General features: G+C 34.6%; 1 protein-coding gene across 1 annotated transcript in view; it reads right to left on the bottom strand.

The window, feature by feature from the left end:
- The window catches only part of MDN1 (midasin AAA ATPase 1), a 178,833-nt gene that overhangs the window by 139,823 nt on the left and 20,199 nt on the right, over positions 1-18,811 (bottom strand). The window contains 7 exon segments of the mRNA XM_051997401.1: positions 8,190-8,304; positions 9,874-9,977; positions 14,680-14,811; positions 14,996-15,208; positions 16,221-16,413; positions 16,545-16,652; positions 17,274-17,498. Of these exon segments, the coding sequence (XP_051853361.1) occupies positions 8,190-8,304; positions 9,874-9,977; positions 14,680-14,811; positions 14,996-15,208; positions 16,221-16,413; positions 16,545-16,652; positions 17,274-17,498 (1,090 nt within the window).

Here is an 18,811-nt window from a genome sequence, read left to right on the forward strand (position 1 = left end):
CAGCCTTGCAAAATCATGTAAAACCTTATGTTTCAAATTTTTCTCCCTCCTTTTTCCCCCCTCTCCTTCCCTATACAGCAAGGAATCCAATATATGTTAAACATATGCAATTCTTTTATACATATTTATTATGCTACACAAGAAAAATCAGATGAAAAAGGAAAAAATAAGAAAGAAAGCAAAAAGCAAGCAAACAACAAAAAGGTAAAAATTCTATGTTGTGATCCAAATTCAGTCCCCAACAATTCTCTTTCTGGATACAGGTGGCTCTCTCTAACACAAGTCTATTGGAATTGGCCTAAATCAACTCACTGTTGAAAAGAGCCACGTCCATCAGAATTGATCATCACATAATCTTACTGTTGCCTTGTACAATGATCTGGTTCTGTTCATTTCACTTAGCATCAGTTCATGTAAGTCTCTCCAGGCTTCTCTAAAATCATCCTGCTGATCATTTCTTATAGAACAATAATATTCCATAACATTCACATACCATAACTTATTCAACCCCTCTCCAATTGTTTTCCCACATCCTCTCTAATATTCGTCATTATCTTTTCCTGTCTTCTTAGTCAATCTGAGAGGTGTGTAGTGGTTTATTTGTTTTGTTTTGTTTTTACTTTTTTCTTGTGGCTTTTTCTTTCATAACATGACTAAAAAATATGGTGCAGTGGATAGAGCACTAGTTCTAGAGTCAGGAGGATTTTAGTTCAAATCTGGCCTCAGACACTTAACACTTTCCAGTTGTATGACCTGGGCAAATCACTTAATCCCAACTACCTCGCAGAAAAACAAAAACAACATGACTAAAACGGAAATATGTTCAAAGTGATTGTACGTGTATAAGCCACATCAGATTGCTTGTTGTCTTGAAGAGAGGGCTGGTGGGCAAGGGAAGGAGGAAAAAATTTGCAACACGAACTCTTACAAAAATGAATTTTGAAAACTATCTTTACATGTATTTGGAAAAATAAAATACTATTGAGAAAAAAAAAGTTGTCTTTACAATAATGCTGTTATTAAATAAAGTGTTCTGATTCAGTTCACTTCACTCTTTATCAAATCATGAGTCTTCCCAGATTTCTTTAAACTATCTTCTTTGTCATTTTTTATAACAATAATTGGAGCACATTCATATGTTATATGAATGCAATCAAACAAATGTCATTCAAAGGGCAAGGCTCCCTGAGGAAAAGGAGGAAGCATATGAAACCATCACCAGCACCTTGACCACTACCTACCCTCAGATCACAATGGAGACAGACGAGGACCCAGAACAACAATGCTCTTAGCTCAATGTCAAATGGCTCAACAGCAGGAACTGATATGACTTTTATCAGTGGAAATGGCTTTAAAGAGGAAGAATTATCTCTCTGCTTTGCTGCTACACCTATATACCTATATACTACTGAAGCTTTCATCTGACTTTGCAGCAGAAACTTCCTATACAGATTATTTCCATTGCTAGAATGTTAGTCGCTTAGGCTGTTTTCATCACCAGAGCTTAACACAACATTTTATATGTACTAAGTGCTTAATAAATGCTTTATTCCTTCATCATCGATTTTTAATTGCCTTTTCATACTTTATTGCTATGGCTAAGATTTCCTAAACTTTCAAACAAAGTAGGAAAAAATCTTTTTTTGTTGTTTTCTTTTTTTTCTCAATAGTATTTTATTTTTTAAATTGAGGAGCATAGGACAGTTTATCTCTCAGACCAGTGGAAGAGGAAGGAACTTATGACCAAAGAAGAACTAGAAAACTATTTTGATCACAAAATAGAAAAATTTGATATCAAACTGAAAAGTTTTTGTACAAACAAAACTAATGCAGACAAAATTAGAAGGGAAGCAATAAACTGGGAAAACATTTTTACAGTCAAAGGTTCTGATAAATTTCCAAAATACATAGAGAATTGACTCTAATTTATAAGAAATCAAGCCATTCTCCAATTGATAAATGGTAAAAAGATATGAACAGACCATTCTCAGATGAAGAAATTGAAACTATTTCTAGACATATGAAAAGATGCTCCAAGTCATTATTAATCAAAGAAATGCAAATTAAGACAACTCTGAGATACCACTACACACCTGTCAGATTTGTTAGAATGGCAGAGAAAGATAATGCGGAATGTTCGAGGGGATGTGGGAAAACAGAGACACTAATACATCGTTGGTTGAATTGTGAATACAGTCAGCCATTCTGAAGAGCAATTTGGAACTATGCTCAAAAAGTTATCAAACTGTGCATACCCTTTGATCCAGCAGTGTTACTACTGGGCTTATATTCCAAAGCAATCTTAAAGAAGGGAAAGGGACCTGTATGTGCAAAAATGTTTGTGGCAGCCTTCTTTGTAGTGGTCACAAACTGGAAACTGAGTGGATGCCCATAAATTGGAGAATGGCTGAATAAATTGTGGTATATGAATATTATGGAATATTATTGTTCGGTAAGAAAAAGTAGGATGATTTCAGAAAGGCCTGGAGAGACTTACACGAACTGATGTCAAGTGAAATGAGCAGGACTAGGAGATCACTATATACTTCAACAACAACTCTATATGACGATCAATTCTGATGGATGTGGCCCTCTTCAGCAATGAGATGAACCAAATCAGTCACAAGGGAGCAAGAATGAACTGAACCAGCTACACCCAATGAAAGAACTCTGGGAGATGACTAAGAACCATTACATTGAATTTCCAATCTCTATATTTTTGTCTGCCTACATTTTTGATTTCCTTCGCAGGCTAATTGTACACTATTTCAGAGTCTGATTCTTTTTGTACAGCAAAATAACTGTTTAGACATGTATACTTATATTGTATTTAACATATACTTTAACATATTTAACATGTATTGGTCAACCTGCCATGTAGGGGAGGGAGTGGGGAGAAGAAGGGGAAAAATTGGAACAAAAGGTTTGGCAATTGTCAATGCTGTAAAATTACCTATGCATATAACTTGTAAATAAAAAGCTATTAAAATTTAAAAAAAAAGAAAAAAATGTTCTGGCAGCCCTCTTTGTAGGTGCCAGAAACTGGAAACTGAGTGGATGCCCATCAATTGGAGAATGGCTGAATAAATTGTGGTATATGAATATTATGGAATATTATTGTTCAGTAAGAAATGACCAGCAGGATGATTTCAGAAAGGCCTGGAGAGATTTACATGAATTGATGCTGAGTGAAATGAGCAGGACCAGAAGATCATTATATATTTCAATAACAATATTATACGATGATCAATTCTGATGGACGTGGCCCTCTTTTGTAATGAGATGAACCAAATCAGTTCCAATGGAGCAGTAATGAACTGAACCAGCTACACCCAGGGAAAGAACTCTGGCAGATGGCTATGAATCACTACATAGAATTCCCAATCCCTCTATTTTTGTCCACCTGCATTTTTGATTTCCTTCACAAACTAACTGTGTACACGACTTCAAAGTCCGACTTTCTTAAAACAGCAAAATAACTATTTGGACATGTATACATATATTGTATTTAACATATTTAACATATATTGGTCAACCTGCCGTCTGGGGGAAGGGGTGGAGGGGGAAGGAGGGAAAAAGTTGGAACAAAAGGATTTGCAACTGTCAGTACTGAAAAATTACCTATGCATATATCTTGTAAATAAAAAGCTATAATAATAATAATAATAAAAAAGAAAACAATAGTATTTTATTTTTCCAAATACATGTAATGATAATTTTCAACATTGATTTTTTTATCAGATTTTTATAAGACATTCCAAATTTTTCTCTTCCTTACCTCCCTCCTCCTCAAGACAGTAAGCAATCTGATATAGATTAAATATATGGAATGCTTCTAAACATTTTTATATTGTCATGTTGTGTAAGAAAAATCACACCAAAAAGCAAAGATGAAAATAGTATGCTTTGATCCATGTTCAGTCTCCAAAGTAGTCTTTCTGGATATTATTGGAATTTTCCATCCCAAATGTACTGGAACTGCTTTGAATCACCACACTGTTGAGAAAAGTCAAGTCCATCACAGTTGTTCATCATATTAACATTGTTGTTATTGTGTACAATGTGCTCTTGGTTCTGACCACTTCCCAAAGCAACAATTCATGGAAGTCTTTCCAGGATTTTCTGAAATCAGCCTGTTCATCATTTCTTCTAAAATAATAATATTCCATTACATTAGTATACCACAACTTAATTCAGACACTCCCCAACTGAGAGGCAGCACCTTGATTTCCTGTTTCTTCCCATTACAAAAAAGAACTGCTACAAACATTTTTGCACATATGGGTCTGTAAAAGTAGCCTTGTTTAACTCTTTTTAATAGAGATTCTAAATGGGTCATACCTGGTCCTTTTTCCAGAGCATTTAATATTTTTTCAAATACTTTTTTTTATCATAAGGAAAGCTCTTTTATTTACTATCTTTAATAAAAAATAATTTCTGTATTTTATCCAAGTCTTTTTTGCTTATTATATACAATCTTGTAATTCATTATTTCTCTTGTTTATAAGATTGATTGTGTTGTTCCTAGTGTTAAAGCAACTAACCATTCCTATTATTTAAGAGGATAGTATTCCAATACAAAGAGCATTGGAACCTGAAGTCAATCAACAAATCAACAAGCATTTATAAAATGGCTACATAGTCAAGCACTATGATAAGCCCATTGGACAGCAAGGAAAAAAAAAATCAAAAAATCCCTCTTCTTCTAATGTAGAAAGGTACCCTGAGAAGACAGGGAGGGGCAACTAGGTGGCACAGTGGACAGAACACCAGACTTGAGGTCATATGTGGTCTCGGACACTTAACCCTTCCTAGCTATGTGACTCTGGGCAAGGCATTTAACCCCAAATGCCTCAGCCAAAAGAGAAAGAGAGAGAGAGAGAGAGAGAGAGAGAGAGAGAGAAGGCAGAGAGAAGTAGACAAGAAAAATAGGAATCAAAATCTTATAAAAGTAAATTTGAAAACTAAAAAAATGAAAAAAAGAATTCCTGCCTTAGAAGTTCATCAAGGACTTGTCAATCATTTATCAATTCGGAATACCTGGATCCAAATCTTGCTCTGCTATTTACTATGTGACCCTGCGTAACTCATTCTACTTCCATAGGCATTAGACATACGTTTCCTTTTCTGTAAAATAAGCTGTCTATAGTCTATAGATGCTCTTTATCTTCCAGCTTTATCATAATCACTCAATGATTCACAAGAAAATTTTTATAATACTGAGTACAAGTACCAAAATAAAGGAAAAAATTACTAAATATTCTGACTTTTCAAATAATCAAACCCAATGAGTTTATAATAATTTCTTTCACAACTATCAATCTGCATTGATAGGAATCTTACCACCAGGATTTCCCTACACAAATGAGGTTATAGGTCTCTCAAAATAATAAATAAAATACATATATACATATTTTTTTCATTAACCATATTAACTGTTCTTCTACCCACTTTATTTCACTTTGGGGATATCAGCATTCTCTGTCCACACTGTTGAAATCAAGCCTGGCACTAAGATTTCATTTTGAAGAATTACATGACTGTTATATTTTTTAAAATACATTTTTCATTTTCCTCAACTTGATACTTAAGCTACATGGATAATAAGTTATTTCTCAGCTTCTGAAGATAATCTTAATCTTGGCACATGAGTTACTAGTAGAATGATCAAGTTTGAGAAGGCATGTCTTTGTATTTATTATGAGTTCAATAAAAGAAGTTTTCCATTATTAATAAGCTTGAAAGCTTCTGCAAGCATTTATTCAAAAGAAAAGTATTCAAATTCACTAATATGAAAACCCTCACAAAGAACTGTTTACCTCTCTTTTCAAATAATAATAGTAAGTATAATGAATGGCATATTTTGTACTCTGCTCATGAAGAGGAAAAATAAAATATAATAGCAAATCATATTGTTTCTGACATCACTTCAATACAAAACTCTAATATGTGGGTAAAGGATATAAAATGCAGAAAGGTGCTGAGTGAAATGAGCAGGACCAGAAGATCATTATATACTTCAACAACAATACTATATAATGATCAATTCTGATGGACGTGGACTTCTTCAGTAATGAGATGAACCAAATCGGCTCCAATAGAGCAGTAATGAACTGAACCAGCTATACCCAGCGAAAGAACTCTGGGAGATGCCTATGAATCATTACATAGACTTCCCAATCCCTCTATTTTTGTCCGCCTGCATTTTTTATTTCCTTCACAGGCTAATAGTACACTATTTCAAACTCTGATTCTTTTTGTACAGCAAAATAACTGTTAGGACATATATGCTTTAACATACTTAACATGTATTGGTCAACCTGCCATCGGGGGAGGAGATGGAGGGAAGAAGGGGAAAAATTGGAACAAAAGGTTTGGCAATTGTCAATGCTGTAAAATTACCCATGCATATAACTTGTAAATAAAAAGCTATAATAAAAAAAAATTTTTAATAAAATAAAATAAAATAAAATGCAGAAAGGAAGAAAGTTTTTGCATCATTCACACCTTCATTTTCTATCCCAAATTACCTCATGCATAAAATTAAGTCATGATCACTCACAAAGTAAACTAATAATTCAACAGCCTTCAAAGTTAAAATTTACAATTAAGTCAACTGCCAAATAATAATAGTCATAGAGCAGAATCCAAGGACCTTAGGGAACATCCAATATAAGACTGTTCAATTAAAAAGTGAGAAAACTGAGGCCCATAACAATAGATTACACATATGCCTATGTTAGCTTAAGATATCATTTCCCATATTTCAGATGTCATTCTAAAGATAAATGTGCTTTTAAAAAAACAGACTTATGGCTAATTATCTGTGACAAAACTTCTTAAACTGGGGTCATGTAATTGAATGCGGAGGTCACAAAAAATTTGATAACAGTAAAAGGTTTCTGAAGGCAACAACCAAAAATTAGTTCAAAATCAAACACATAATGAATCTGAGATGTTTCTAGCAGCACATTGTGCAACTTTGCTGCAGCTTTGATTCTGAATGCAAATGCGCACTTTGCATTGCACATGTACAGACATGGCCAAACATCTTGCTCAAATTCAAGACGGAGTCAAGTAAGTTTATTGAAAGAAAAGAAATTGCGGGTAAAAAGTTTAAGAAGCTCTGATCTAGGATACAATGTAAAATATATTTCCTTTGCTTGTTATCACTCTTTAGCCAATATCATATTTATTCTTGCTATTAATGCTATTAGAATATTCCAAAGGCTGAGATTTGATGTCTTTGTATAGGAAGAGAGAAAAATTGGTGGGGAGAAGGGGAGAGAGAAAGGTTGCTGGTCATAAATTAATGAAAAAACTTATGAGTGCTTATTCTGTGTAAAGCAATGTGTTAAGTGCTAGAGATAGAAATTTAAACACACACATACACACACACACACACACACACACACACACACACACACAAGACAGGACAGGTCCTGCTCTCGAGGAGCTCATTTTCTATAAAAGAACACAGCTCTCATAGAAGGCTCCAGCTCCAAGTCAGATTATATGCTCTGGTATCATTCCAACAGATAAAAAACATATCCATTTCTGATGGGTATCATTTTGATATTGCCAAGGACTTTGATGGTAAGAACTTTCTAGGTCTTCTGTAGCTGCAGCTATTATGTGTGAAAAAGGAAGTACAGAGTACCCACAAAGACAAATGACATCACATCTTCATAAGAAATGCCTCTTTGGATGATGACCGCAGAGGCCAGCCTGTAAACAAAGAATCAGTAGGAGATTCCTACTTCAGAGTTCTTGTACTTACATGCCTATAGGTGGCAGCAAATTGAGGTATGATGGGTATGTTTCATACAGATTGGTCCCCTTGATGATGAATACAGGGATCTGTCTGGATGTAACACTGGTGTGCTAGAGGAACATAGTATCCCTAGGGCTTGAGGGTTCAGGGTTGTGGGTTATTTATATTTGGGCCTGCAGGAAGTTTGGGACAGTGATTTAACCACTGTCTAGTGGAATATACTAGATTCCTAGAAAAAATTAAAAAGTCTTTGCTACTCTGTTTCTAAAGAGCTGAATGTAAAATTTTACTTCATGCTGATATGCCAAATATACTGGGTTTTTTGGGTTAATATCCAATTATATTTCATCTTAATTTGAAAGTCTGAGCCAAAACTATCTAACAGATGAAACAATAATTAAAAATGCAGGCATACCTCTTTCAATTCTGTCTTGTCCATGTTCTCCAGATGAATTCTGGTCCAATATTTGTCTAGCAAAACAGCATGGCTATTGTGGGGTCGGTACCAATTTCCTGCACAGCCAAACAACCTAAAATATAAAATAAAAACCACAAAGTCACATAGATGGCTAGCATATTTAACCAAATCTTCTGATGTGGTTCAAGCTAATTTTATCTTCAGGTCTAGAACATATATATTTATCTCAAGACTTATCTATTTTTCTTTCTTGAAAACCTATTCATACAACTAAAGATGCTAACAATATTTTACCTTTAAGTTGTTAAAATTAATTAGCATAATATAAGAGTCAAATTGTAGCCCATATGAAAACAGGAATTTTAATAATAAAGTGTTGGTAACCCTGCAGACTGATGTATACATTTTGGAGGACAACATGGTCATATACAGTAAAAACTCACAAAACTGCTCAGACATTTTCACCTAGATTCCCCTTTTGCAACTTTATCCTTTAAAAAAAAAGTCACAGAAATGATAGATGGGAAAAAGGGGAATACTGCTCTCTACAAAAATAATGAAATACTATTTTTGTAATAATAAAAACCTGGAAGCAACCTATAAGTACAATGATTGGATACTGGTTGAATAAAATATGGCAAATTTAAATAACAATGTTTTAGTTCCAGAAAAACAGCAAATGAGTGATAAAATGAAATATGGAAGGTCCCATACAACTTAACATAAAAGAAAATAATACAAGAACTGTTCACAACTGTTTATGCAAAATAAATAAAGTTAAAGCAAAGTCCAAGGAAATAAAACCACAAACTGAAAAGGGAAAAAGCCCAAATAGATCTTTTGCTGCTCATTAATTTGTTAAACACTAAAGAGAGGCAACACAAGATAGAAAATAAAGGATTGCTCTGAAATCTAAGTTTAAATCTTACTTCTTACATACTAGTAGAGGGACCAATGTCAAGTAAATGAACTTTTCATTGTCATTAAGATTAGAAGATATAAAAAAAGAGTTGTTGGTCTGCATAGCAAAGGGCAATTCTTGAGACTCTAAGTTATAGCATGAGTTTCAGTATCTGGAGATAATCCACACTAAATTTCAGACAATAATCTCTATCATCTCCACTCTGTTAAAAGGCCAGGACTAGTGGCAACTAGGTGGTGCAATGGATAGAGCACCAGCCCTGAAGTCAGGAGGATCTGAGTTCAAATATGACCTCAGACACTTAACTACTTCCTAGCTGTGTGACCCTGGGCAAGTCACTCAACCCCAACTGCCTCAGGGGAAAAAAAAAAGGCTAGGTCTAGTGGTGAACAGTGCCTGTGTGTCATACTGTAAAAACAAATACACAAAGACCCAATCCTTTAAAGATAAAATATAAATTATAAAAATGAATAGCTATTTCTTTAATAATTCTTTAAGTTGGTTTGAATCCTAAATATTGTTCTCAACGTCTAAAAGTAAATTTCATTTGCTTATTTATTTAATAAAGCAGTTTGTTATATTTTGTAGAATGATTTTCTATTCAAATAAAGTTTGGACATATAACCAAGAAGTGGTATTTATCACTTATCATAATTATTCCATCATAAAAATTATTTTATAATTGTGCTGTATGCATCAAAGTTAAGGATCTTTTGAGAAAAGATCAAAATTTTAAACAGCATTCTTAAAAACTCTTACCTCCTGGTTGCAAAGAACTGAAATCCAGGAGCTACTCTCAGACAATCACCACGACCAGGAATTAAAAGTTCTTGATTTTCCAAAAGAGGAATCAGCACAGAAATCTAAGGGGAAAAAAAAGTCAATTACTAAAGCTTTCAGAAAAAATAAAAACACACATCCAGGACCCCCCCCCAAAAAAAAAAAAAAACACCAAATTAGGTGCTCTTGTAGGCAAACAAAACACATCCAAAATCTAAGTCTAGTTGAGATTTTCTAGTTCATGTAGACAGCAATATATTAGTCATTATTTATGGCTCGCCAATGTTCTAAGTAAGCAGCATCATTCCATAAAAGACCAGTGTTATGGGCCAGAACTCTGAAACAAGGATTCTTACACGGTGTTAAGTCAATGGAATTGATAAGACAATGGTTATCTAGTTTAGCATGGTGATTAATAATTCTCTAGTTCAGTAGATGTACTTAGTACTTAATATAGTTCCACAAGATTCACACCTATGATAATGTAATTATAATAGAGTATGTAACAGCCAGTAGGGACTGAGAGACAGATTCATTCCACCTTCTATCTTTGTGGTGGCTGGAGGCTAAAGCACCAGCCCTTGGACTCAGAGAGATTCACTCCATCTTACACCACTATGGTGGCTGGCCTGTCCTCCTGCTCCCCCCAATGAAATTAAGGCCGATCTGAAAGGCTCTCCAGAAAGTTGCCCAGCCCCAGGCTGCTTACATATAACAATCGTGGTGATTACCAAATTGAAACGAATGCTGTTCCAGAGACCTCCAGAAAACCAACCAAGAACACTACAAACCAACAACTTTAAAAGTAAATAATCAAAAAAAAAAAAAAAGTAAATAAGCATATACAATATCTTAGTAATCCTAAATGCAAATATACAAATATTTTTATAAGGGCAGTTAAGTGGTGAAGTGAATAGAGCACCATCCCTGAAGTCAGGAGTACTTGAAATTCAAATGTAGGCTCAGACATTAAATAATTTCCAGCTGTGTGACCCTGGGTAAGTTACTTAACCCCAAATGCCTCAGCAAAACAAACAAATACTTGCACAATTTGTAACACAAATTATTACATTTTATAAATTATATAAAAACACTTCTGAAAGGTTATTTTGTAGATTGAGACCACAGAAAACAATGGAAACCTAATAGCTACCTTTGCCTCTAAAGATTGATACTACAAAAATACTAGAAGGGGAAGGGGAAAAGAAGACAAAGATTATCTTAACTGTCAAAATAGCTGTGTCTTTATGGAACCTAGTAGTTAATGTCCCACTTACTAATTGACTTTAGTGAGTGAATTGCACTCTTAAACACCTGAAGTATTATGACAGACTCTTGTCTTGGACTTTGGTTAGAAGTCCAGCATTTGACTATGTCACCATTTTAACATTTCAGACTTAAGAAACTTATATACTCCAATTTCCTCATTTTTTAATGTGGGGATAATCATATCTCTAGTACCTTCAGAATTGTGAGGCTCAGATGAGATAATGAATGTAAAGAATTTCGCAAACCTTACAAGTATTAAAGAACAACAACAATGAAACAGCATTCATATAGTACTTTAAGGTGTACAAAGTGCTTCACAATGGAAAATGCCATTCACATCCAGAGAAAGAACTATGCAGATAAAAATGCAGATCAAAGCATACTATTTTCGCTTTTCTTTTCTTTTTCATGGCTTTTTTCTTTTAGTTTTGATTTTTCTTTCAAAACATGACTAATATGGAAATGTGTTTTAAAAGACTGTTAAAAAAAAAAAAATTGTGATGTTGTGGAATGATCAGTGAATGACTTTGCTATTCCCAGCAATACAATGATCCAATGAAGGCCTTATGATGAAAAATGTCATCCATAGCCAGATAAAGAACTGATTGTGTCTAAAAACAACCTGAAATGTTACTTTATTTGAGGGGTTTTCTTTTTTTTTTTTTTTTGGGGGGGGGAAATCTATGATCTATGTTTTCTTCTGCAAAATGACTTACAGAAATGTTTTGCCTAACTTCACATGCACCTCAATTGAGGGGATGGGAGGAAGGGAGAGAATATGAAACTCCAAATTTTAAAAACAAACGTTAAAAACTGTTTTACATATAACATATAAATGAGAAAAAAATGATTATGCAACACAATAACAGCAAGATAAATCAATGATGATAGACTTGACTCTTTTCAGCAACATAGTGATCCAAGACAATTCTAATAGACCTGGGATGGAAAATGCCAGAAAGAGAATTATGGAGACTGTATTTGGATCAAAGTATATCATTTTCACTTTTTTTGTTTTTGCTTTTTTCTTTCTAGGTTTTTTCTTTTGTTCTGATTTTTCTTTCACAATATGACTAATATGGAAATATATTTAATGATTATACATGTATAACAATATCAGATTGATTGCTACCTTGGGGAGGGAGAAGTGAGGGAGAAAGAAAAAATTAGAACTCAAGATCTTACAAAAATTAAAACCATCTTTACATGTAATTTCCAAGGGTCACACAACTAGTAAGGGTCTTGAGGATGAACTTGAATTCAGATCTTCCTGACTTACAGGTTCAGTACTGTCTCTACTGTACCACTTACCCCACCTTATTAGTATCTATGTCAGTACCTACAAAAACTGTTCAAAATCTTTATTCTTCCTTCAAACATTTCAGTGGCTCATTTAATCTAATATTTCACTAAGAAGACTGAGGCCAATACCCTGAGCTATCAAGAGGCCATTTTCCTATACTCAAAACTGCTTGATTTAGTGATCTAGTATCTCCTTTCCAGCACAGCTACAGTTACTGGTTACAGTTCTTATTAATACTAATCTTTCTACCTATTCTGACCCTTCCAGAACCTTGTTCCAAAGTCATTTTCTATCTCTCATCCTTCTTCATTTTCACCCTCTCTACTGGCTCCTTCTTATCTGCCTATAAACATTGTTCTAAATAGAATTTATTATCTTTTTCCAACTTTCTCCCTGCCCCAAACTTCTTTTATTCTGTTAAAGGTACCACAATTCTTTTGATCTCACTAAAATCCAAAATTATTCTCTCCCTCACCCCATCAATCCAGATTTAATTAATCCAGAATTAATCTTATTCCCTCATCCTACTCCTTCACTCACTCACACAATCATCATTTGAGTTCAGAACCTCTCAAATTTCTCTTTTCATTACCAAATTTAATTGGATTTTTTCAATCCAATCTCCCAATTTGTCTAAAATACTTGGCCCCTGATTATCCATCTTGTAGTCCTTTCTTTTCCCTTGGCTTCAGAGTCACTTTACTCTTTTGGTTCTCTTCCCACCTTATGAATAGTTCAAGAAAGGGGAAAGTAAGGGAGCCTGAAGTCAGAAAGACTCCAGAGACATACTGTGTGACTGTGCACAGGTCACACGATGTGTCTGCCTCAGATTCCTCAACTATAAAATGGGGATAATAATAGCACTTACCTTGCAGGGTTATTGTAAGTTTCTATAAAGCACTCAGCACAGTTCATAGTACAAGATAGACTCTAAGTAAATACTTATTCCCTTCTCTCCCACTTTCTTTTCTAACAGATCTTCCTTCCTGCTTCTATTTTCTCCCTCAGTCCATCCAGCATACTAACAAATGAATGAAAACACTTACATGCCAGGTTTTATCTTCCATGCAGCAATCTGTTCGTGTCACTGTTACTAAAAAATCTACAATGCTCTCCTACTGCCCACTACAGAAAATTCAACTTCTTTTGCCTGGCACTCAAGACATTAAACAATCCAATATCCAGCCTATCTTTCCAGCCTTAACTCTTTTACACAGACCACCATATACTTTATATTCCAGCTACTGGGACTGTTCTCTTCCCCAAAACTTGCCATGTGCTTTCCTGTCTCTTCAGCTTTACACATGTGTGTTCTCTATGCCTCAAATGTTGTTCTTCCTCCCTCTCCATTTACTGAATTCCAAACCAGCCCAATTCAAATAATGCCTCTTCCACAGAGTCTTCCTTGATCCCCTCCTCTATTACTGAGATTATATTTCCCTCCTCAGTCATCCCTCAAGACTATAGGCCACAAGCAAAAGATTTTAGTTAACCCAACCCTTAGTGTTCTTCACCAAGTAAGTGCTTAACAAATGTTATCTGCAGCCCAATCAGGTAAAATTTGTATTTTTATTATTTCATCCCCTATATTACATAGCTAATGTGATTTCCACCAGACCTGTCCATAAGTATAATACATGACTATAAACTCTTATCACTGAAGGAAAGGCATCAGATACAAACTACCATGGGAAGAATCTTAACAATGTTAGTCATACTTTCATTTTTTTTTTTTTAAACCAAGAATATGATATCATTATCACAGGGAGATCCTGTTGAACAGGCTCCTTCTATCAATGCTGATCAATCAGAACATGACCCACAATTTAGACTCTTAAGAGTTATCAGGGAAATTAAGAAATTAAGTGACTTGCAAAGAATCACAAAGTTAGTGAGTGTCAGAAACCCCTCTAACAACACAGTTCTGATTAATTCAAATTCTGCACTCCTCCCCAGTGATTACAGTTTCAAAGGAGTAGAGATAAAATCTTATTCCATTTAACCAATTCATATTAGTTAGGTGATCAACAATCTTCTTCCTACAATATGGATCTAAGTACTTGCTCACTCTCCTAATTTCAAGATCAAATTGGGTTCCCTCAATATAATTCACTTATTCAAAAATCCTTTTTAGTCAAATCATTTTGTTAAGCATTAATAGTGCTGATGAAAATAAAGGATTTCCTATAGAAAATCCTGCAGAGACTACATACCACATCTAAAGGAGCATAGTCAATGTCTTCCAGGAGTATCCAGTGTCCCTTGGCGACAGCCTGTGTCAAAGTCCCTGGCTGCCAAATAAACTCCCCTGGAACATCCGTGCAGCGATACATCCCCAACAACATCTGCAAAGAGAACATGGCACTAAGCACTAAGCACATACTACAATATAGCATCATGGGTCACCGGCAGGGAGACATCACATTTGCACGGTTTGACCTCTTCTCTACATAAGCTCAATGATTAGCCTTACACTCTCAAAACCTAGATACTGTAGTTTCTAATCTCCTCAAACTTGCTATTTCTTACCTTGCTGTCAGTTTGATCTCCAAGTTGGACTTTAAGAATCTGAGGTGATTTCCTTCTTCCAGTCATGGCAGCTAAATGCTCCACTAAAGATGTTTTGCCACATCCTATTGGTCCTTCTAGCAACACAGCACTCTGAGAAGCGACAGCCAAAGCCAGACTCTGGAGATTTTTAGAGACAGACTCGACCAGCACAAAAGACTGAGGTGTCACCTCCTGGTCAAGTAAAGAATGCTTGTTACTACAGCACTGAAGAACACAAGTATATAAAAGTCACTTAGAAAATATTGCTTTCTCCAAAAGACTATTAGCTAGTTTATTTCTAAACAAAGATGTGAAAATATCTGCATACTTTATATAGTCTAGAATAGCAAAGGCTCAAAATGCCTTCAAATATAAAGTTGTGATGACTCAAGAGAAGTGAGACAAAAATTAATCAATAACATTAACTTACATGGTTTTCTATTAGTTTAGAAGCTTAAATTTTTTTTGTTTCTGCCCCCAATGTTTTTCTTTTGAGCCTTTCACTTCTCTACTTAAGCTACAATGTGCTCCTATGGAATGGAGAATCTGGGAAAACATAGAAATTAATTTCCAACACAAAATTTCTCAAATCTAACCCTTAAGTGAAAATAAAATGGTTAACAATAATGTCAGGTCAAGACACTAAGATGCTCTGGCCTTTTAGCAGTCAATCTCTCATTGCATATGGAAAGTAGTATCAAGGATACTTCCAGTTCATCCCTCTTCCCCATATTCTTCCTTTTTTAAAAACTAAACTACCTAACCAGAAACTGGTTTTTCAAATACTTGTTCAAGGAGTCTGAAATCCTCTTGGGGGAAAACTGGTACTATATAACTATCAAATAAAGAGGAACTACCAAAGGCAAAAGAGCAGAGTTCAATTCTACTCCAATTACATCCTCGTGGGCAAAGCATTGAAGATTCTAGATATCTGACCATGTAGTCTTTCAACAAGTCACCATTGCAAATTAGAGATAATATTTACTGTACTGACTTCTCAATATTGCTAGTTGGAAGAAAATTGTAATTCCTTTTCTGAGTATTTCTTTTTCTGATAGTTCCAATTTGCCAAACTATAATAACAAGTCTTTTTAGCTTATATGAATAGAACACAAATCTTGGTTAAGGACAGGACTAATTAATATCAGTCTTAGGAAAGCCATATATTTTAATAAGAGAGATCACAATCACAATCTCTACCTACCTGCTCTGTGGGTGCCGGATTCTGCCGTGGAAGAACCACTCCACAGACTGCTGTCACATGGGCTGAAAGATCACCAGAAATGATGTGGCCTTGTATATATTGTTGTTCTTTCTCCCTTTGCCAAAGTGTGGTGTCTGGAGTGACCAGAACCAAGGCTTTTTCCACATCCTGCAGTTGTGCTTCTTCTAACAGTCTAAGGAAAAATCAAGATCCCCATTAGTTATTCTGAAGGAAAAATAACTATGCTTATAATGTTCCTTAAAAAGCTGAATTAATATACTGATGTCAACAAGGAAAAAAAAAAAACCTACAATTTTTACTTACTTAAGCCTGTAATGTATCAGTTCTTCACTGCTGAATATCTTCTTAAGAAAAGATAATTTGTGTTCTTCATTCATTGAAGTAATCAAAGCAAGACAATTTGCAGTGTACCTGGAAAGAAAAAAACAAACTGTGTGTTCAAAATTTACTTCATAATTAAGTGGAAATAAAAATCTGCCATAATGAGAAGTAACTATACTTCCAAAACATAAATCTTGGAAAAATTCTATAAGATTAGGAAACAGAAACTGGGACACAACCTCCCTTTGACTACATGTATAGGGAGCTAAATATTCTTATTCCAAGACATTGTCCTGATGTGTATTTCCCATAATCCTACTCCACCCCCTTCACCTCTGAAGAGTTACTTAAGCTTGAGAAAATGGAAGATGAATTTGATATAAAGAACAAATTCAAAATAATCCCATCAAACTGAAATTCTCACAAGATGACCCAAAGATTCTGTGAAAAAATAATCTATTAGCTCCCACCTACTAGCAGTTTTAGAAAAGTAGGAATCTGTAAATGTCTGTATTCAGCCCTGGATAGTAGGCCACACACTGCCCTCCTCCCCTTTTTCATTTGTGCAATTAGAAATGATGTGCCTCAGTTGTTCTGGACTGAACGCTTTGGAGGTATTTTCCATTTTGGTCAGCAAGTGAAAACTCTCCACATTAAAGATTAAAAACAATTTCTTCTTGTCTCAATTTCTCTGGTATTTCATCTACATACCAGCGAACTAAAGTGTCATGACTCCTGAGAAGTGGAACACACACACTCCAGTCCCAAAGCTCCCGAAATGCAGACTGATTTTGCTGTAAAAACTTGAAGGCTGCTTCCATTAAGTCCCGCAATTTCATCCGCCGGCGCCCAAAGCGAACAGGATTGGCATCTGAACTTTCCAAGAAGAGTCTTTGAAAGACTGGGAAGGTGTCTTTAAAATATCTCAGGGCAAACCTTTCAAAAGAATACAAGAAAAATATTGTTACAAAAACTAGAAGCAATATCCAAATCCAGGTCTCTATAGAAGCAACAAAACACAAAACAACATACTGTGGGGCAAAGAGCACACATATTGATTTTTAATATTAATCAAATTAAATATGTAAGTCAACATCACCTTTACTCTTCAGGGACCTAAGGAAGATTTTCAGGGAATAGAAGATCCAATTTCCCATTGATTTTTAATACCTATAGGTTGTACTTAGTACTGAAAACCACAGAATAAGGAGGAAATACACCTCATCAAACCAGGAAGAAAAATCAGGATGGAAAGGAGACATGACTTACATCATTACTCTGTTTCAAATATTCATCTATAAAATGGATATAAAATGTCCTCACAACATCCTTGGGATAGACACCAGGGATATTTACAAATTAATTTTTTTAACTTAAGAAGAAAATAAATTATAACACTACAAAGTGTTATCTATACTGTAATTTTGCATGGTGGGAGAAAATTATGGTTTATTTAAGTTGTTTCCCAACAGAACTAGTTTTAGTTCCTCTATTTCCTAAGGACTATGCATCCTACAATGCAAAGTAAATGCAATATTGAAACAATACATGTAATAAGATTACTTACATATCATGCATGGGTATATGTGTACAATACAAAGATATTTTAAAAACAAATCAAGGTAAGAATGAACAGTAAGGTACAAAAGGATATTGCAAAGCACAATGAAAACCCTGCTTAAAGACAGTAAAGTGGAACAAAGAATAAAGCACTGGATCCAGAGTCAGGAGTCCCAGATTCAAATCCTATAGCAAATATTTTTTAGCTGCTGTGATTCTGTGAAGGTCTTTTAACCTCCACCTATCCATTTCCTCATTTGCAAAACTGGGATCATAATAGGATCTACTTCACAAGCTGCTGTAAGAATCAAATGACATAATATTTATAAAATACTTTATAAACATTAAACACTATGTAAATGTTATTGTTGTTAAATCTATCTTATAGATGAGGATTTGGAATGGAGAGTAACGACACCTGTTAAAACTCAAAATAATTCATTATGACAAGCCTCATTTCCACCGAAAGTATGTCAACAATGCAAAACATACATACTGAAATAGTTTTAAATTTTATGATTCACTGAAACTCAACAGAATAGCATGATTTAGAGAAAATAAGAGAAAAAAAAAGTTGTTGAAATTTCACATTCATTTATCACAAACATAAAATCTGCAACTATTGAAAAAAACAATTTAATAAATTTCCATACTATCCCAAAGAATAATTCTACTTTGTGGAAAGACTT

The sequence above is a fragment of the Antechinus flavipes genome, chromosome 4 (genome assembly GCF_016432865.1).
Source record: "Antechinus flavipes isolate AdamAnt ecotype Samford, QLD, Australia chromosome 4, AdamAnt_v2, whole genome shotgun sequence".
NCBI lineage: Eukaryota > Metazoa > Chordata > Mammalia > Dasyuromorphia > Dasyuridae > Antechinus > Antechinus flavipes.